Source organism: Dipodomys ordii, unplaced genomic scaffold, assembly GCF_000151885.1.
Source record: "Dipodomys ordii isolate 6190 unplaced genomic scaffold, Dord_2.0 Scaffold33, whole genome shotgun sequence".
Classification (NCBI taxonomy): Eukaryota; Metazoa; Chordata; class Mammalia; order Rodentia; family Heteromyidae; genus Dipodomys; species Dipodomys ordii.
Window position 1 is genome coordinate 8799364 of NW_012267249.1, and position 21736 is coordinate 8821099.

At 47.3% G+C, this 21736-nt stretch overlaps 1 protein-coding gene across 1 annotated transcript; it reads left to right on the plus strand.

Annotated features, from left to right (window-relative positions):
- Positions 1 to 438: 438 nt before the first annotated feature.
- Slc5a9 (solute carrier family 5 (sodium/sugar cotransporter), member 9) lies at positions 439 to 19274 on the plus strand. The gene is made up of 14 exons (XM_013017023.1): positions 439 to 600; positions 2247 to 2318; positions 4077 to 4181; positions 4490 to 4654; positions 5587 to 5692; positions 6508 to 6588; positions 6881 to 7086; positions 7224 to 7359; positions 8339 to 8446; positions 9452 to 9602; positions 11518 to 11686; positions 13136 to 13351; positions 14721 to 14889; positions 18725 to 19274. Exons 1-14 carry the CDS (start codon positions 439 to 441, stop codon positions 18931 to 18933), a joined length of 2055 nt encoding a protein of 684 aa, XP_012872477.1. The 3' UTR covers positions 18934 to 19274.
- Positions 19275 to 21736: the final 2462 nt, after the last annotated feature.

The window sequence follows — 21736 nt, forward strand, 5'->3', positions numbered from 1 at the left end:
TTCTTCTTCCCTTTAGCCAATCCACTGGGTGAAGGAAAATCACATTGACTAAGAAACTTGGTTTCCAGTCCCAGATCCACCTGTATTTTTCTGGGCCTCAGTTTCCCCTGCACATGGGAGGAACCTGAGCCCCTTAATTCCTAAAGTTCTCCCCACTCTGAGTTGCTAGAATTCTGCTCCTTTCCTCTTCCTGCTCTTCTGAAGACAGGAAAGGTATGTCTTCATGCATGGAGGTAGGTATTTACATGTGTGTGTGCATGCATGTGAATTGCCAGCAGGGAAAGAGAGGGAGTCTTGGGGGATAGGGTACTATTGTTATTTAAGGAAAAAATGGCAGAGATCTTACATGCCAGCTTTCTCAAAGGCTAATGGTGTGTGGGGCTGTTTAATCATTAAAGGAAACCACCTCAAAGTCCAGCCTGCCAAGAACTGACACAGATGAGAAAAGAGATGGCAGCCGTGGATCCTGAAGCCCCAGGGAAAGGAGTCAGACCTGGGACAATGCTGCGCTCAGCATCGGGCTCTGATGCGAGTCTACATGCCTACGATATCGTGGTGGTGGTCATCTACTTTGTCTTCGTCATTGTTGTGGGGATTTGGGTAAGTGAGACCTGAGCCTGGGCCTTCGAGGGAGGCAGAAGCCAACTTTTACCTTGAAATAGGACATGGAAGAGGGAAGAGGAAGCAAATTGCAGAAACACAGGGAAGAAGGGCAGAATGAGGCCCAGAGAGCTTTGCCGGAAACCACACAGTGAGCCTTGACTCCTCACCACCTGTATCTACACCTACCACTTGGGGCCTCGACCATTCCAAACCCCTGAGCCTCAGTTTCAAGCCCATATCTCTATCTCAAGATCCTAACTTGGAGGATATCCCATAGTCCTTTTAGTGTCTTGGCCAAGTTGCTATGGCTCATGTGTTCTCGGGGAAGGCCACCAGGCAAGCCCCAAGGGCCCTCTGCTCCTAATTGCTCCATGAGCTGTAGTGTTGTTGGCTGGTGACAGACTTTGAGGTCAGGAGCACCTGAGCCCAGATCTCCACCCCAACAGTCAGAACCACATGGGCCTGAGGATGCTGAAGTCTCTTAGTTTTCTCCTGTGGGCAGAGAAAGTAAGGTTGACACTGCAGAGAGTTGTGCTCACTCTGCGACAGGACATATCAATACTTGGCACAGTGCCTGGCATGCAGGTGATGGGCAATAAACCACTTCTGCCATCAGTAGACCATCAGCAGAGGCAAGCACTTTCAGACTGCTGGGAGGCAGCCTGGAGCCCAGCCCTAGCTGATTCCTTCCTGAGTTGTGCCTAGGTCAGGAGCCCTCTGTGGGCTCCCGTTCCCTTTTCTGCAAGGAGAGGTGACATCTCCTGAGCAGACAGGTACTCAGCAGCTTCTGGGAGGCAGCCAGCATGAGGAGCTCTGGGGCAAAAACTTTCTCATCCGTGAAATAATTTGTGCTGTTTGTATGTCCTCCAAGAGGATTGTAGGTGACACGGGGGAGTTCAAGCAAAAGCTCCACACATGCTAGTCACTCCCTAGTGACTAATGACTTTCCTTTCCTCCGCTTCTCCTTCAAGGATCTCTCCTATCCCAGACCTAATCGGAGACCTTTGCCTTCCAGTTATCAGAGTACTGTAACTGCTTCCAATTCGTTCTCACTACTCAGCACCAGCCCTCACCCCATGCAGAGAAAGCTCTTGGGTTCCTCACATTCTTCATTCCTCTGGGTGGGGCTCAGTGCTGGGCTCTTACCCCTATCCAGCTAAAGGAAGCCTAGAGCTGTGCAGTCAGAACAATCAGTGCTTCCATCACAGAAACCTGGCTAGGAGGAGGAGAGGGGCCAGCCCAGGGAGAGCCTGTCATTGTACCCTTAGATTGAGATTCCAAACCAGTTCCTAAGAGCAAACATGTAGGGCAGGGGGTGAACTTAAAGGGGACAATAATTACCATCAGAAACACTTAAATGGCACTTTGCCATTTGTGAAGACTTTTGACATGGTTTATCTCCTTTTATTTTTTTTTTTATCATCCTTGATCACACCAGCCCTGGGAGATGGGTATCAAGGCTCACAGAGACAAAGTGACTTTCCAAAAACTCACAGCTTAAAAGGGGTGAAGCTGCCGGCCCTGTTCCATGCCAGTCTCCATCTTCTGAGTCCCCACAGTGTCTGTACCAATAGGCAAGGGATCTCTAGCAAAAGCTAGAGAGAACCACAAGAAGTCCTGACCTCTCACCATTTCCTTTCCAGTCATCCATCCGTGCAAGCCGAGGGACTGTTGGTGGTTATTTCCTGGCAGGGAGGTCGATGAGCTGGTGGCCAGTGAGTTGACTTTCCTTTCCTCTTCCGGGGTGGGGACTCTCAGATCCCGCTCCCTAACCACCCCTCTTCTTATTCTCTCTTGCCTTGGCTAAGGACATCTCCCACTGGGGCTCCCAATGCTGGACTCCTCTCCAGCCGCAGTCACCCAGGAACCCAGTGGCCTGGCTCACACTCAGGCCTCCCCTGGGCACCTCCAAGGTAGTGGTAGGGGGGTCCAATGCCAGGCACTGGACCTACAGATATGGGTCTGGAATGTCCTTGTTCTAGAGAAGCTCAGAGTAAGCTGGGAGATAGAACAACATTGGCCCAAGTTGAGCTGGGGAACTTGGGAGAGCTTGGAAGAAGGCTCTGAGCTGGGTATATATACACGCCACCCTCACATGCAACTACGTTCACATGCATGCATGCAGATTCTACGACCACACACTCATATGCTCACATGCAGCCCCTCACACTCACATGCTCACGCTCATATAATCATACACTCATACTTGCACAGTCTCACAATTACACACCCACACGGTCACACAGCACACACATTCTCACAAGTCTCATATACCTGTGCTCTCTCTCACATCCATTCACATGTGCAAGTTCCCTCACAATCCAGTCCCACCCAGATCACATTCTCCCACACTCACATGCTCACATACTCACACTGCAACTACACACTCCTACTCACACATCATGACTCTGTTCAGCCAGTGTATCACAATTATGGCTCTGGAACTAAGTCAAGATGAGGAGAGAAGCCCAAGAGGAAGCAGACTCCTCTGTCCAGTTCAAGAGAATGCCCACGAGTCAGGCTGACGGCCCATTCCACTCAGAGAGGACAGAACTCTGGGTCCCATGGGAGGTTTGAGGAAACTACAGGCTGGTAAGCAGGAAAAGGGTGCAGAAGAAGGGGGCCTAGGTAAATGCCCCCAAACCCAGTACAGACACTTGTGGAGAAGCATGGATGCATTGCCTACCTTTCGGCAGGCCAGGCTGTGAGCTGGGCCACATGCATCAAAAATGTGGGCCAATATAAGGCCATGCTCAGAAGCAGCACTGGTGCAGGAAGCTCAGTGGAGCAGTGCTGGGGTTGTGTGTCTAGGTGTCATCCAGTCCTGGGACTGTGCCCTGAAGGGAGTGTATGTTTGGGAAACAGGTCAAGGAAGCCACTCCTGCTCAAGAGAGACCAGAGGAGTCCTTCTCCCAGGATTTTCCTCTGACTTTGTTCATGGTACCTAGCTGAGAGCCAGAAGTCCTGGGAAGAGTTGGGAACAAGAAGCCATGGGCTGGTGGGTGAGGTGGGCATGTCTCACTGCTCCAGGGGGAAGCGAGCCTCAAGCTCTCAGCTGTGGTGAGTGCTTCATCCAGCGCTGCCTGAGGGTGTGGGAGTGAAGGAGGGAGTGAGGGCATGAAGGTGCGTGTATATGTTCAAGGTGGTGTGCGTGCATGAGTGTGCGCGGGTGTGAGTGCATATATGAACAGGTGCATGGAAGTACTTGCATGCATGCGGCTATGAATGCATATGTAATGGGGCCGGGGGCCCCTAAGGTTGCCATTAGGATCTGCACAAAGACTGGTGTAATTTGGGAAGATTACCACTCCATGCTCAGATGGATATTAAGTATATCTAGCATATGGAAAGTCTCATACAATGCCCAATAAATGTCAGTTCCCTGCTTCCTCCTCACTGCTTGTGGTCCTGATTTCCAGATTGATTCACATTAACTTTGGCCCCTGACCTATGATCCCCACTGTGCCTTGCAGATTGGAGCATCTCTGATGTCCAGTAATGTGGGCAGCGGCTTGTTCATCGGTCTGGCGGGGACAGGGGCTGCCGGAGGCCTGGCTGTAGGAGGCTTCGAGTGGAATGTAAGAAAACAGACCTAGCTGCCCCTGGATAAGGAGGAAGGACCTGAACCCAGCCCTTTCCCTGGCCTCAGTGTTGAGAGAAACTTTAGCAGTTCTTGGGAGGCTGGCTGCATGGTGAATAGAGAACCCATTTAAGAAATGAGGAAAACAAGGCCTAGAGGAGCCAGACTCACCTGAAGTCAGCGAGTAGGCCAGGGATCAAGTTCCAGGTTCTCTACCTCGCTGCTCAGGGCTATTCCACAGTAAGAGGTTACTCCTCCACTGCCATCTACAACAATCTGGATGCCTTCTTCTCCCTGCTCTCCCAGGCATCCTGTCTGCTCTTGGCCCTAGGCTGGATCTTTGTTCCAGTGTACATCGCAGCTGGCGTGGTCACAATGCCGCAGTACCTAAAGAAGCGATTTGGAGGCCAGAGGATACAGGTGTACATGTCTGTCCTGTCTCTCATCCTCTACATCTTCACCAAGATATCGGTGAGTACCACACTCCAAGGTGGCTAGCGTATCAAAGGCTTAATACTGAGAGGAAGCTGACAATCACAGATTGGATAGAAGAAGGAAGGAAGGGAGGGAGGGAGGGAGGGATGGAGGGAAGGAGGGAGGGAGGGACGGACGGACGGACAGAGGGAAGGAAGGGAGGGAGGGAGGGAAGGAGGGAGAAAGGAAGGGAAAGAGGGAGGAAGGAAGGAAGGAAAGGAGGAAGAAGGGAGGAGGAAGAATGATGAATGGAGGGAGAGAAATAAAAGAAGGATAGAAGAAAGGAGGCCCAGATCTACCTGCTTTCAATGCATGCAATGGGGAAGTCAAAAATTAGTGCTAGGCATTTAAGTGAACAACGTCCCTATGTTCTAAGTACTCTTGGTCCCGAGTTTCTTCATTCCCTTATATTTTTATTGATTCCTTTTCAGCAGCTGTTCCTTAACTGTTTAGAATGGTAATGTTACTGATAATGTGATTTCAGATTGGGGAAGGGCTTCACTCTGAAGCCCTCTAAGTCCTCTGCCATATGGGTCAGCTGTGGGCTCAGGGAGTGGCTGGCTGAGCCTGTGTGTGACAGGAAGCAACTTGCTAAGTTCCTACTCTCAACTCCCAACTTTCTGCTTCTCCACCCTAGCGTTACCTTCACCTCCTCAGTCTTCAACTTTATTTCTCATCATGCCTTCGTAGATAGCTTATGGGTACTGGTTTTCTTAGCTTCAGAGTATTCTTTAAATATGTGTTAAAGTATTAGTGGCCCTTTAGCATCTGTAGGGTCGAGTACTCCTCAGTAGGGTACTTCAGGCTCCGAGTCTTTGTGTGATGAAGGCTGAGGGCACCTGGTTTGTCAAGCAGGTAAGTGAGGCACCTACAGCAGCCATGCTGAGGACCTGGGGTGGCCTGGATGTATGGGTCCTGGCTCTTTGCAGACTGACATCTTCTCTGGAGCCCTCTTCATCCAAATGGCCTTGGGATGGAACCTCTATCTCTCCACAGTTATCCTGCTGCTCGTGACAGCCATCTATACCATCACAGGTAAGGCAGACAGAAGATTGCTTTGGGATGGAGAGTCAGAGAGAAATAGAAAGAGAACTACTGACTGGAATAGACATAGAGGGAAAGACTGAAGGACAAAAGCAGAAAAAAGGACATAGAGACACAGATCCTGAGAAAGAAGAAGGGACTGAAAGAGAGAGGTGCAAAAATAGAAAAACACAAAGGAACAAATCAAAAGACACAGTGAGAGAGAAGAGGAGGTTGGAACAGAGAAATGGGGGGACAGAGGCAGGCATAGGCAAGGATAGAGAGATGCTAGGAGGTGTGACCAGCCACACCAGGGAGAATGGCAGGGGAGAGATCAGGGAACTGTTCTTGGGATTAGAACCACCATGCACCACACTGGCCAGGGCTACATACCCAGGCTTTCCTACTCAAAGGAGCTCACACAAAGCTGAGAACCGGGGAAAATAGCCCAGGACAGACTTGCTTACGGCTATGTTGGATTTGAAAGATGGGAGTAATTAGATAGGTCTGAGAAGGGAACCGAAGAGAACATTCCTGGTGGAGCTCACAGCACAGAGTGGACTTGAGCTATCACTAGCAACAAGCTTTGACACCATGGCTCTGGGGCAGAAGCTCTAGGAACAGAACACTACATCTGAGCAAACCAGATGGTGACAGCATCTACTTGCCCAGAGTGGGCTAGAGTATGATAAGGCCAGTGACACAGACCACTACTAAGAAGGCTGTGTGTCTTCTCTGGTCTCCCCAGAATGGCCAAATACAAGGTAGGCTGCTAGAAAGGACCCCTCATTGATGCTGACCGGTGTGTCTTCTCCTTGAGTCTTTAGGAGGCCTCACGGCAGTGATCTACACAGACACTCTGCAGACAGTGATTATGGTGGGTGGAGCCCTGGTCCTCATGTTTCTGGGTAAGAAAGAGATCTAAGTTTATCTCAGCCTCACCCCTAAATTACTCTCTGATCTGTCTTCACCACCTTCATGGCATGCCTGGAACTTTCTAGAGCACAGAGCCATGTCCCTTCTCTGGCCAGGATTCCGAGAAGTAGAGATTTCTCTACTCCTAACCCTGGGTCTTAAGCTTAAGCTCCCTCGCCCTTCCTCATTCCCGGTCTTCACATCAGTTCCCCGCAGAGCCCTCATGGGACTTGGGGCAGGTAGCACAAGCTCAGGGGTTTTTCTCTCACTGTGTCTTTCCCACAGGCTTTCAGGAAGTGGGCTGGTACCATGGCTTACAGCAGCAATACAACCAGGCCATCCCTAATGCCACAGTCCCCAACACCACGTGTCACCTCCCCAGGCCTGATGCCTTCCACATGCTCCGGGACCCTGTGAATGGGGATATCCCTTGGCCTGGTCTCATTTTTGGCCTGACAGTGCTGGCCACTTGGTGTTGGTGTACAGACCAGGTAATGCTCCTAGGTAGGCTTGTCTTGGCACACCAGAAAGTAGAGTGGTTGTCTGGATATGCCGAAATCTGGACTTAATTTAAGTTTATCGTGATCCTATCTCAACTGAGCAGCCACCTCCACCACTACCATTTCAGGTCATTGTGCAGAGGTCTCTCTCTGCCAAGAATCTATCGCATGCAAAGGGAGGCTCAGTGCTGGGGGGCTACCTGAAGATCCTCCCCATGTTCTTCATAGTTATGCCTGGCATGATCAGCAGGGCCTTGTACCCAGGTAAAGTATGGTCTTACTCTTTGGGCACAGGGATGCAGGCCTTGTGAAGGGTTTCCAGAGAAGGTGTTTAGGAGGCAAGATGGATCAGAACAGGGACCAGCAAGCCTGTACCTTAAGATCACATAAGAACAGCTAGACATGTCTGTGGAGATGGAAGGATTGCAGTTCCAGGTCACACCAGACAAAATGATGATGAAAGATCTCAAAATACTATTTGATCTGGTGTTGTTATCCAAGTTACTTGGTAGGTGAAAATAGGGAGGAGTGTAGTTTGAGGTCATGCCCAGGCAAAAAGATAGTAAGACCCTCTCCCAGAAAACAGTCTAGATATGATGGGCCATGTCTACAATCCTAGCTACCCAGGAAGTCTAGATCAGCCCAGGAAAATAGTCCCAAGGCCTACCTGAAAAGTTAAAGCATAAAGAAAAGCTCAAGGTATGGCTCAAGTGGTAGAGTGCCTGCCTGCCAACCATAAGGCCCTGAGTGCAAAACCCCAGTTCTATAGGAAGGAAGGAAGGAAGGAAGGAAGGAAGGAAGGAAGGAAAGAAGGAAGGAAGGAAGGGAAAAGAAGGGAGGGAGGAGAAGAAGGGGAGGGAGGGAGGGAGGGAGGGAGGAAGTTATATAAATAAGACATTTCTGGCCAAACATTTAAAAACTATTGAAGTAGAAAACAAGTTGTATTTGAATACCCTTTTGAAATTCTTTTATCACTTCTTTATATGGAAAAAATAAGACTTTTTTACCCTGTCTGAGGATATTTATCTTTACCAAGATCCAAGTCCTAAAACCCCAGAGAATCCATCAAGCTTTGAGGTGTGGTACATGAGCAAGAAATTTGCAAGAGCTCTCGCCCCTTGACCTTCTAAACTGTGTCAAGACTCTCCAGTGAACACTTTCCTAAGTGTCAGAAAGCAAATGTCAGCCTAGTCTTAGCAGGCACAGGATCATGCAGCTCCAACTGCCTTCCCTTTTCTTGTAGATGAAGTGGGCTGTGTGGACCCTGACGTCTGCCAAACAGTCTGTGGGACCCGAGTGGGATGCTCCAACATTGCTTACCCCAAGCTGGTCATGGCTCTCATGCCTGTGGGTAAGTTCCGCTTTTCACTTCACCTGTCTGCCTCCTCTCATCCCTGACCCAAGAGGGATTGCAATACAAAGAGATGGGAAGGGGGAAGAGAAAGACAACTTCTGTATCCCCCCCCCCACACACAGAGTCACGCTCCCACAAGCATTTGTATGTCCTGTGTCGGTGATGCAGGGATAAGAGGCAGGTCCCTCATCCCAGGTTTATGCATCCTTTTAGATTCATGTAGAGAACAGTAGAAAGTCACCCATGTAGCAACCTGATGGGGACTAAGCGAGCTCCAAGTAGGCACAGTCTGAGGATTGTCAGGAAGAGAAGAAGTGGAGTTGAGTCCCAAGGAACATCTTGGGCAGAGCAAAGGGTCATGGAAAACACTTTTGCAGAGAGATGTTGTGTGTGCAAATCCTCAGGGAAAGGATACCACATGGTGTGAGCTGAGAGAAGCCAAGGGCATGCTCAGCAGCAAAGTGGAACATCTCCATGCTGGAAAACAAGCAATGGAGAGCAGTGGGCATGTTCAAACCAGAGCATTGGTGATTGGCTTTGCACTTTGGAAGAACACGGAGGTTAGTGAGGAAAAGCCTTGGGGTGAGGGCAAGGAGATACAATGGTAAATGGCATTAGTGACATGACCAAGCCTGTAGCTTTAGAATTGGAAAGAAGGCATTTAAAGCTATTTGTGAGGTTGCACTGGAAGGAGCCGATAACTGAACGCATTTGAGGGGTCAGAAAGATCACCTACGTGCACACACTATGTGAAGTAGGTAAGGAAACTTGAGGCTCAGGGAGTATAGAGGAGTTACTTAAGTCCACAAGGTAAGGCAAAGGCAGAGCCGGGTCTAGTTTTCTGAGTTTTCAGCTTCCTTACCTGGACTGAACAGGAATTTCCCCAATGCCTTCTTCATTCTATCCTCATCCCAAACTTCTGGCTCTGTATGCTGCTTCTGTGGTTTCTACGGTCTGAGAAGGACCCTAACTACTGTTCACTCAGGCCTTGTGTCTCCCTAGGTCTACGGGGCCTGATGATCGCCGTGATCATGGCGGCTCTCATGAGCTCCCTCACCTCCATCTTCAACAGCAGCAGCACCTTGTTTGCCATCGACATTTGGCATCGCTTCCGCAAGAGAGCGACAGAGCAGGAGCTGATGGTGGTGGGCAGGTGTGTTGGCCATCCTTCCATCCTCCAGAGTGAACCTTCCCTGTAGGGCCCTTACCTCTGTCTTGGGTTCCCACAGGCAGCCAGGTGTGGGCTCCAGCTTGGCAGTCAGAGCATCAGGTCATTCTACAAATGACTTTCTTTATGACCCTCACCTCCAGACCACTTCCTCTCAGAATGGATGAATAGGGGAATGGGAGATGACACAGTATGGGGTAAAAATGTGTAGAAGAATGTCAGCTTATAGCTTATTACAATGGACTTTTGGATCAGCTGGGGAATTTTACTTATCTAGTCCACCCATGTGCCACACCCTTGTGGTGGGAACACAGGATGGGTCATGTGCCCTTTGCCCAGGATTTTGCCAGCACCTGAGAGAAAGGTGAAAACATGATGGGGATCTGTTTTTATTTTTAAATAAGTTTTTTTATTGTGAACATACTATACAGAGGGGTTACAGTTACATGAGCAAGGTAATGAGTACACTTTTTTATCCAGCATTGTTGCCTCCTCCTTTGATTTTCCCCATACGATCCTGTCCCCCTAACTCCTCAACCACACCCCCTAACCCCACCTAAATTGTAAAGTTTGTTTTTCACCATAGCGTCTTGTACATCTCATTGCTGCAATGGGTCCACCTGTATCCCTATTTAAACATTTTGTTTTTTCCCTTCCCCTCCCCAAATTATACCAATATCAAATACAGTGAAAACAGTGGTTATACCATGGGGGAGGGACATACAAAGCAACAAAAAAAAAATCACATGGTACCTTATAAATACATTAGAAACAATAGCAGGGGATGTGTTTTAAAGAAAGTCTTCTCCCAGTGATGCAGAGCCTTGAACACAAAGAAGTAGAATTTGAACGTTATCTTATGCTTTTAAAAGCACAATGTGATAGATACCTTTTCTTATTCTCCATAGGCCAGGGTTTTTAGATTATATAGGATTTAAGGGTTAATGTGTCCTTTCTGAAATCTCTACTTCATAATTTAAGCCCACCCCTTACTTTCGTCTCTTGCCTGAAGGCCATATTCTCCCTCTTTTTATCGCCCTGATGTGTACTCAGTGTTCCTTCCGCCTGAGTGCCTTCTGCATTCATGAACTTCTGTAGCCTGTGCTCTGGCAGAGGAAGGGCTCATCACTGGATATGAGTAGAACAAGGATGGGGAGATTAGGGAGATGACTGTCACTTGGTTAAGCCCGAGAGAAGGAAAATGGGAGGGGAAAAAAGAGAGAGGAGAGGACAAGAACTTCCAAAAGAAGGACCCCTTATTTCTGCACACCGTCTGCTTGACGTTGCTGCAATTATTTAAATCAATTGGTGGGATTGTGGCGTCCTCTGCTGGATAGCTGTGTTATAGCACCCAGCACATCCAAGACAAGTTTTTCGTGAATTTGTTCATTCTGCACATTTATAAAATCATACATCAAGAGTGTCTTGCAGACTTAGTTTTGAGTGAGGACCAGCTGAAGGGGACTCTGGAGACGAGGTGGAGACACTGCTTAAACTCAGTGCCAATGTAAGGCTAGAACCATTCCCTAGAAAGGAGTTGTCTTGAGCAGGGCTGGGAGGCAGAAGTGGAAAGAGATCCTAGACAGTGTCCAGAGATCACTCAATGGCTGGTTGGTGAATGGATGGAAGGTGCTGGTTATCCCTTGAAAAATAGTTAGGAAACACAATCTTGCAGTCATCCATTATATAAACATAAGCATTTTAAAATTTTAATTCTGGAATTCTGATTTCTAGGGTCTTTTAGCAGCCTGAAATTTCTACCTCTTAGTGTCTGAGATTTCTAATCCAGTGGCTATGCACCCCTCTTTTCTTCCTTCCTGGTTTTTCTGCATGACCTTCATTCTACCCTGCACCAAGCCTAGCACAGTGAGCCTTACAGTGCTTCACGCTGTCCCCATAGGGTGTTTATCGTGGTCCTGGTTGTCATCAGCATCCTCTGGATCCCCATCATCCAGAGCTCCAACAGTGGGCAGCTCTTCGACTACATCCAGGCTGTCACCAGCTACCTGGCCCCTCCCATCACCGCCCTCTTCCTGCTGGCCATCTTCTGCAAGAGGGTCACAGAACCTGTGAGTGCCTGGTTCTCCTCCTCTCTCCCTGTACAGCAGGGACACTGGAGTTGATGATCTGTGGGTCATCTGGTTTGAGGGACCTTGGGCAAGCCTAGAGCTTCCCTAAGCTTCCAGTCTGTAACTACTGTCATCTGATCTAAATTCATCCTTTTCTTAACAAATGTTTATCAATCCCTTTATGGCAACTGCGGGGATGTGGTGGCTAAGAAGGTTCATGCAGGTCATCATTAATGAGCAAGCAGAGAGGAGAGATGATTAAATAAGCCATCATCTGTTGGGAGAGTACAGAGCACATAGCTTTGGGAATCCAGGAAGGAGAGTAGGGAAGACTTCCTGGAGGAAATGACATCTGGTCTGAGATTTGAAGGATTAATGGGAAGGAGAAAGTGTGCTGGACAGAAGGAATGGTGTGTGGAAATTCTGGACACTTTGAGGATCTCTAGGCTCTGTCCCACCTCTAACATTATATTGTTCTGTATAAGCAAAGTCATACCATGGCAATGGGGGTGATGATGTGTAAACTTACAAGGTTGCTAAATACCCATCTTTTGTGTAACTGCATTAAAACCTAGCAGAAATCTTGGAGGAAGCCAGAGATATCAGAACTGGACCCAGGGTTACTCCCCAGAGTAGGAGGAAGAGCCAGGCCTAAATCAGCTGGATGAACTGTAAGGGGTATTGTAGACATGCCTTCACACACAAATGTGATGGCTCAAGGTCACCCCAAAGGACATCATGGTGGTGTGGTTCTTTGAGGCACCACCCAAGAGAGGTGTCTACTGTTTGCAGAGGTCTGAACTTGCTGATAATTATGACACATAAAAGGACCCAGATGAATTCTGAATGTTACTACTTATTTTAGAGTTTTAAAGCCAGGCTCAATATCTCACTTTTAAAATATAATTATCTGATCTATTTATGCCAGGAATAGGTAAAGGTTAGGGATAAATGGAACTATAACAAATAGAAGATCTCATTTCTTCTTTCTTTTCTTTTCTTTTTTAGAAGAGAAAGCCTATATTCTGATTTCTGACCTACTATAGAAAGCTGGAAAGAGGATCCTAGCATGTCTTGCTTATTTCGAAATTGTATCTCTTTTATCTAGATGTTAAATACTTACTGCTTGTATTTATCCATTTCCTATTTCATTGCATGTAAAAAAAAACCACTCCAACCTAGCCAGATTGAAGCATTGGGTAGTCACTCAATATAGAGCCAGAATTTCAATCCTAGTGAAGTTCTGAAACCCACACCCTTTCAGTGCACAACTCTACCTGTCCTTTAAGTCAAACACAGACTATATTAATGAGGAGCACCCAAAGATAGACTTGCTGAACAGTGTCATAAGCCCGTGGGAGGGAAACTTAGGGACAGAGCATCCTTTAGCTTCCTAGGATTTTCCCATCTTGCGTATCACTCCTGCTTCTGTCTACCCTCTCTCTATAGGGAGCTTTCTGGGGCCTCATGTTTGGTCTGGCAGCTGGAGTTCTGCGCATGATCCTGGAGTTCTCATACCCGGCGCCAGCCTGTGGGGAGGTAGACAAGAGGCCAGCCATAGTGAAGGATTTTCACTACCTGTACTTCGCCCTCTTCCTCTGTGGGCTCACTGCCATGGTCATTGTCACCATCAGCCTCTTTACAACACCCATCCCTGAAGAAAAGGCAAGTGGTTTGCTCATGCCTGGAATCCACCTCTGGGTCTTACCTTGCTGGGCTATCCTTTCTGTGGATGCTACATGACTGGCCTTGGGAGGGGAAGCTAATTGGGCCATGATTCTCAAGTGAAAGGAAACTCTTACATGGGTGAGGCATATGGCTTAGGTAGTATAGTTCCTGTCTAGCAAGCGTCAGATTCTGAGTTTAAACACCAACGCCACTAAAAGAAAGAAAGAAAGAAAAAAGGAACTCACTCAAAAATTACTCAGCGAGTTCCTATTGCATGTCTGTGCTGGGGTTACAGAAGATGAATGGTTCATGCTAGTAACTGTCTACCACAAAGACATGTGTCGATACACACTTATTATACGAAGAGGAAATGCAGAGGACCAGGTCCAAGGGGGGAGGGACCAGGCACAGCAGGGTGGGCAGTTTCTATGTGGGACCCAAATGTAGATGCACCAACAAGATCATTCTGAGTTGGACCTTGGAAGAGTAGGGACATTTTTAAAATGATAAATGAGAAAAGAAAGAGAGAATTTACTACATGAAGATCAAACATACTTCCCTCATGCTTATTGAATTCCAACTCCTTGAACACTGACTTACAGATGCATGTGCATTTTTCTCTTTTTCTGCCTCTCTCTCCATATTCCACCCCACCCCTGTCCACTAACTCTCTCACCAGCAAGCACCTCCAGCCCTGGGAAGGCCACCACCACCACCAAGGAAGAAACCAGAGGCTTCTTCCTCTCCCACACCTGGCTCCTTCAGTCACTCATCAGCATCCATAAAGATTCTTTCCTGGACTAAGGATGTAGCTCAGTGGTTGAGCACTTGCCTAATATGCATGACACCTTGAATCTGTATCTATTCACTAAGAAAAAGAAAAAAGACTTCCTTTCTACCCATTAGCTCAAGCACTAAGTATTTCTTGCTTCACTTTTCCAACAGCCTCCAGACTAGACCTGTTTAATCTACCCTGAGAAGTCTGGAAAAATTCACTTCAGTCTGTAGTGATTCTCCATGGCCTATAAGAAGCTTTGTTTTTGTTGTTGTTTTCATATCAGTTCCTCTGTCTAAATTTAAAAGGTTTTCATGAGGAGGCAGCTACATCTCTATCCAGCCTCATTCTGTGAGTTCCCAGGTCTCTTTTCCAGCATCCAGCACAGATCTGGTGGAGATAGGTACTCAGGAAAAGTTCATATTAGAAGAAAATGGCAGACAGACAAGGACAAGATCTGATGCCTGACTCCCAAGCCCCAGCCTTGCTCCTCGCTGCAGCTCTGATGGCCTCCTGTGAATGAGCCACTATTTCTATGTCCAAACATTCTCCAGAGACACTGACACCAGCCAGCATTTCTTCTCCCTCCAGCTTGCTCGCCTGACCTGGTGGACACGGAAATACCCCACATCTGAGCTGGAGAAAGAGGACTGTGTGAGCAAGGAGAACACCCCAGAGTTGGCAGAAAGACCATCTAGGGTGAGCTCTGAAGCAGGAGGAGAGGAAAAGAGCTCTAGTCAGGACCAGGAGCAGCGTGGAGGTAAGCTGAGAGTATGCCTGAGAGAAGGGTTCACAGAGGAGCAATGAGGACAGACCCAGTGTAGGCCTCCCAAGGTTTCATGTTGGGGTGATGTTGGATAGAGGTGTCTCCAGAAACCCAACGAAAGCCACCCTCCCTCCACTTCTACATGACTGTTGAGTTGTTTGATAAGACAGTTGAGTAAAGCGGATGAGAACCAAAGTACAGCCTTCAGAAGTGGTAAAGTATAAGCTGGGCACTGGCACTCATGCCCGTAATCCTAACTATACTGGGGGCTGAGATCCAAGGTTTGTAGTTCAAAGCTAGCCTGGATGGAAAAGTAGTCTGTGAGACTCTTATCACCAATAAGCCAGCCAAAACCCAGAAATGGAAGTGTGGCTCAAATAGTAGAGTAACAGACTTAAGCCAATGAGAGTGCAAGACCCGGAGTTCAAGCCCTATTATAGGTGCACATGTGGCATGCTGCATGCACGTGCATGCATGCACACACACAAATACATGCACACATTAACTAATAAAGCATAAGTAGGAAGTACACTTCCTCACACTGAGCCTAGCATTAGACAGAGTGCATTAGACAGAATTCTAACCAGACCATCAGACCCCACCAACAGCACCACCTCTAAACGACAGTGGGGCTGAGCCCAACAGGCACTTTTTGCCTCTTCCCCTTCTCAAACCTATCCATGGGAAAAATTTCGTCACTTGGCTGGATTGAATGAACCTATCACAGAAAAATCAAAGTACATCACATTTACTGAGTTCCCACCACATGGAAACATCAGAAATAGCAAAGAAACATGGGCCCTGAGTCCCCACTGCCACTTCATTTATTCTAAGAGGCTTAACAAATCTAACTACAGTCACACAGAAGCATGATTATCCCTCATGTTTCCACACACTGCTCTAAAGCAATGACAGTTCCTCTGTGGGTGTCCTTGAGCTGCTGATGGTCATGTTCAGTGTGCATCTTGGAGGCTCTTAAATGTGTTAGCATAGAACATAAACTAAACTTTAGGACCTAATGGTGCCCCTGTATACATAATGAAGCCATAATTTCCTGTCATGAGATTAAACACCAACATGCAGATATTCAAATGACAAAGTGACATTATGAGATTTCTCAATTGTTTCTTTCTGGGCGGGGGGGGAGGGAGTAAGTCTAAATGGTGGTATCCATTTGCAACTTGAAAACCCAAGTCAATTTCTCTTGTCCTTCTGAATTGGAAAAGTCAATGAAATTCAAGTCTTGAGTTTGTTTCCTGTCTCAGAGACGATTTGTGTGCCTGGATAGTTGCACCCAGTGCTTGGCATCAAGGTTGGCAAAGCTCTATTAGGCCTCAAAAAAAAAGTTCTCTACCAGCCCTGGGATGACCAGCTTTCTATAACTTCAGTGAATTAAAAACACAGACAAGGCAGTGGCAGTGGCTTGGTGGCTCAAGTGGTAGAGCACTCACCTTGAGCTGAAGAGCTGAAGGACAGTTTCCAGACCCAGAGTTCAAGCCCCATGACCAACACACAAAAAAGAACATAGACAAGAGAATCTTAGCATTGTTTGCAGGATTTTCTACTGCTCAGTTCAGCCTTGCTGGATCCTATGTTGTTCTTGAGGCCTGAGCAGGCTACCACACTTCTAGACAGCCACTAGCCTATGAATGACATTATAACCTCCAGAATTTCATCAAGGTGTGAGGCTCAGAGCTTCAGTAAGGTCTATGGATAAGAAGCTGTCTATACTTCCATGGTCTCACACATGTGGCCTTACTCCAGAAAGCACTGTCCCAAAGACCAAAGTCCCCTCCCTGGCTCTTATCAGTTGTTCAAGCTTATTTGGCAACCTATTCAAGATGTATGGCTCTTGGAGCAGATGCTGGCATCTCAAAATTACTTCTTCCACTTAAATTGCAGGGATTGGGTCCAGGCCTCTAATGTTGATGGGCTGGAAAGACCAGCCTGGGATCATAAGCTCTGTGTAGGTGAGACAGTCATCAAGGCAGGGAGGATCAAGGAAAGAAGGAAGCTGGAAAGAAACAGGAGGAAAGAGGGACTGCCATGGCTACACTCCAGAACTGGACAGACTTATGCAGTGACACAAACAAACCTACTTCCTGCTGGTCTTCATGCCCAGGATAGAGCCACCCTGGGAGCAGCAGAAAGGAAACTGCTGCTTATAGATGGCTGCTCACCAAAGAGGTAAAGAGGGCATCTGATTAAACAAGCTGTCAGATGACAGATATCCCCGCCCCTCCCAATCACTTCCAAGAAGGACAGAGATGCCAGCTCTTCTACAAAGGCTCCTTCCTGCTGAAAGAAACATCAGGAACAGGGAAGAAGTAGCCCCCTTAAAGGGGAGCAGGCAGGTGTAGGTCATACAGTAGAAATTTGAATGTTTAAAGTTTTTTAAAGTTAAAATAGAGTAAACCTGAGAGAAGTACATACATTCCAGATCTAATGTTTAGACGATAATGAGTTACTGCATTCCACTTCATAACTACTTAGGTGATGTGGGCTCTGCAGGTATGTGACTTTAAGCAGGCCTCTCCCTTTATTCCTCCTTCCTTCCTTCCTTCCTTCCTTCTTCTTTTTGTGCCAGGTTTGGCACTTGAACTCAGGAGCATTCACCTTCACTTAGCTTTTTCCTTCAAGGCTAGAGCACTACCACATGAGCCACGCCTCTACTTCTGGCTTTTTGGTGGTTAATTGTACCTAAGAGTCTCATAGACATTTCTGCCAGGGCTAGCTTTGAATCATGATCCTCAAATCTTGGCCTACTCAGTAGCTAGGATTACAAGTATGAGCCACCAGTGCCCAGCTGGTTCCTCCATTTTCTGAGCCATTTTTTGTCCTCCACAATGGGGGAGCCAAGTCACATGGGCACTAAAACTCTTGGACTCTCTGATGCTCTGGTATGCTAAACTCATCAGGTACCATGTCTCAAAGCACCATGTTCCCAAGCCATTTGATAACAAAGCACTCTGTCCCAGGGATGTCCTTCCAGTCTCCATGAATGGCTTTTTAAAAAAATATATTAATTTTGGGGGGCTGGGAAGGTGGCTCAGTGGCAGAGCGCTTGCCTTGCACTTATGAGGCCCTGGGGTTTGATTCACCACATAAGCAAAAAGAAAAAAGCCAGAGGTGGCGCTGTGGCTCAAGTGGTAGAGTGCTAGCCTTGAGCTGAAAAGCTGAGGGACAGCGCCCAGGCCCAGAGTTCAGGCCCCACAACCGGACCCAAATAAAAAAAATATTAATTTTATACTTACTGTGCTATCTGCTAACTTTAAACACTGCAAACAGTTACTTCCTATATTACTACTTGAAACTTTGCTTTTGAGAATTGTGCTCCTTTCACCCTCAGATCAGACCTTCTGCCCACCCTCAGGAGCTTTGTTTGCATACGACCTCACATTCATCTGAAGCTCTAGCTGGCCCCAGGGCCCAGTTCCTGGCCTCCAGCACAGGGCCCTGCCCCATAGCAGGGGCAATCATCCAGTCAAATGCTTCCCCCTTCCCAAGGGAGAAAAAGATCCCTCTGTGTGTCCTCATTCTTGACTTGTGCTCTGAATTGAGATAATGGTCATGTATTCCACCTTCACACACCATCTGCCTGAAGCAAGAAACTTCTGCCATGTTGTTAGTTTGGATTCTATGGCCACCCTCAGAATGCAGCCTGAAGTCCTCTGCTGCGCACCCAGCCTGTGGTCCTGCACAAAGCGCCCCCCTCCATCTTTATGTGTACTTCACCTCTTTCATCATCTTCCCCCCGTCTCACTCCTTTTCCATTCTTATCTTTCTCCCCAACTCACCCTCCCCTTCCCCTTCTGCCTTTGTCCCCCAGCCCCATGCAGATCCTGGGGAAGGCAGCTCTGGGGCTGGCTCTGTGGGCTCTCTGGAACCCCACCACAGACCCAGAGCTCAGCAGAAAAGGAGGAACTAGAGAAGAAGCTCACCAGCATTGAGGAGGAGCCGCTCTGGAGAAGTGTCTGCAACATCAATGCCATCCTCTTGCTGGCGGTCGACATCTTTCTTTGGGGTTATTTTGCTTAACTTCATAGACCTGGCCTCAGCTCAGGCTGATTACACAACCCAAACCCTACCAACCACCAAGACAGGCTCTCCTCCTTACCTTGCTATCTAACCTGGAAACTACCGAGGTCAAAAATGTCAGATCCCCTGAGGAGCATCTAACCCAGCATGCCTAACACGTGGAGAAATGGAGGTCCAGAGAGGGCACTAAGTTTTCCCTCGCACCACACAACATCATTCACATTGGGTTTTTCAACCTTGGCTATTATATTGTCTTACATTCTTACCTCCAAAACATTATTTCCACAGTCTTGGTGAGTCTGCTCAAGAATCTACTCTGTATGTGTGTCTTCAGATTAAAATAAAAAACAAGTAATAAGATTTTGTGAAATTCCAAGTGTATCTGTGCTCTCCTATTTCCCTTGTCCTCTTTTCCCTTCTCATTCTCCTACCTCTCTCTGTATGCATATCAACTCCAGAAATCTATTGTCAATGAGGGCCTATAAGTTTCATTGACAACTCATTGGATCCAAGGTGTGAGTGATGGAATTTGTGATGGCAGATAGTGTTTGGAGAGGGAGCATTTGGACCAGGGATTCTCCTGGGCACTAATTAAATTCCACTTCTTCCTATTCTCCAACCCAACATGCACAACATTTGCATGGCCTCAACCTTAGATTCCAGTTGGAGAGAAAATACTTGTTGAAAGCAAGAGGAACCAAGATATTCTTCTATGCTTGTGGAAGGCCCTTCAAGGGAGGCACTGGTAGCCTAGGAGACGCTTCACAAAGGCTTTTGCCCCTGTCTTTGCTGCCACAAATCCATGTGCACCCGAAGATGCTTTAATGGCTTGAGTGACTGACTCCATGAAGCAAAGGTGCCCCAAACTAGGTCAAGGTCTCACACTATTCTGTAATATCATCTCCCTCCTGCATGGTGTCCTCCAAGGAGGCACAGTTACCAACAACCATAACCAAAGTGACCTCGTACCCAGTACTATCAAGTACCAATTTGATACTGCTGAATTAATAAATTCTCCCAAGCCCTGTGGACTTCGCACGGACTCTTCCAAAGGGATTTGAATCAATAGAGAAATATCTGGAGTGAGCCCAATGATAAAGACCCAGGTAAGGATGGTTTTCCCCTTCTCCTTCCCAAATACATGCATAGGCTACTCCTGCTCTTCTCTGATCCTCGTTAACCCTCATAGCCTTTGATCATCTTTGCTAACTACTTGCTCATCGTGACTTCAGGCAGAATATATTCTATTCCTCTAGGCACAGACACAGCTCTGTCTCTGAATACTGCCTGTTGTTGCTGCTACCTCCAAATTTTGGGTTCCATTGACTTTTAGGTCTCACCTGTGTCTCACCTCAATTGTCTACTTGGCCCAGAACTCAGCTTCTCTCCCCCCCCCCCACCGGCCCACCCACTTCCCCCTCCCCCCCCTACCAAACTATGTGTACAGCCATTTGTCGGTCACAGACTGTAATGAAGGGTTGAAAACACAGAAGCATGAGCTAAGATTGAATATAGTCATTCTACTTCTAAGTAGTCCTCAGTAGCCTGCTATAAGTATTCTTTACGTGTTTTTCCTCTTTCTCCAGCTTGGTGGGGGCTTTCACCCTCCTGCAGCACTGTAGATTTTCTCTGCCTCCTTATTTCTCTACTTCTGGACCTTGTACTCAGGTGCCCTTATATCATGTGGAGTCTCTTCTGGGTCTCCACACCTACCTCACTGACCCAAAGGTTCATGAGCATGCTGCTGAATAGAGTAGGATGGCAGGAAGGACAGCCATCTCCTTCTTTATCCTTTTTGTCTGGAGCATTCCTAGTAATCCTCACATTTCATCTCTTTTGTCCCAAGAGAGACCGTAGTGTCCCAGGCATGCAGCTCAGAGTAGATGAGTTTCCAACACCCAACATACCATCTCATGTTCCCCTGACTACCTTCTAAGCTGCTGTCAGAGTAGGGTTTTGTATAATTATTTCATTGATATTAATCTCATCTCCTAAATTGTGAGCTCCCCACAGAAGTTACCTGATCCATGGTGGGTGTTAAAATAATATATGCTATATTATTAATAAGTAATGAGATGAGAGGGTGGGAGGAAGGGGAGGAGGAATGCAGAGAACAGCCAAAACACAACACAAAGGTGGAAAATCCTGACATACTAGGAACAAAATGAGTTGGCTATGTCTGAAGAATGCACTTGGACAAAGCCATCACCAGTCTTTATGGTCTCTTTGTGCCAGTGAGCAAAGGTATCCTTCTTCATGGCAGATATACTTCTTTGTTACAGGGTTATAGGTGTCAGCTGGAGATCAGGCTCATTTCTCTCTCCTCTCCTCCCCCCCCCCTCTCTCTCTCTCTCACACACACACACACACACACACACACACACACCTCATGGGTCCCTAGTCAGGTATGTCAATGCTTAGTCCTACACACTGGTGGCCCAGTGATTAAGAAGTAAGCAGGCATTGGCTCAGGGACCAGGTTCTTAGCTAAATTTGGGTCTTTACCATCATTTACCAGATAATTTCATCAGCCCCTCAGCTCATCCTTCTGCTTTCTGTCTCTCCTTTTCTAATTGCTTGCTATAGAAAAGTGATCTTCCTAAAAATAATATAAATCTTATGTATTGTCCAATTAAGATTCTCTATAGATGAAGTTTTCTATCAGGGCATAAGGACTTCCAAGAACTGCTACAATAACTCCAAGGATTTGAGTCCTCTTGTTCACTCCAGACAGAGTGTCCATGCCACCCAGTGGTTAAGGAGGAGTCTGGAAGACTGGCCTTCTGGAACAAAGTCTCAGCTC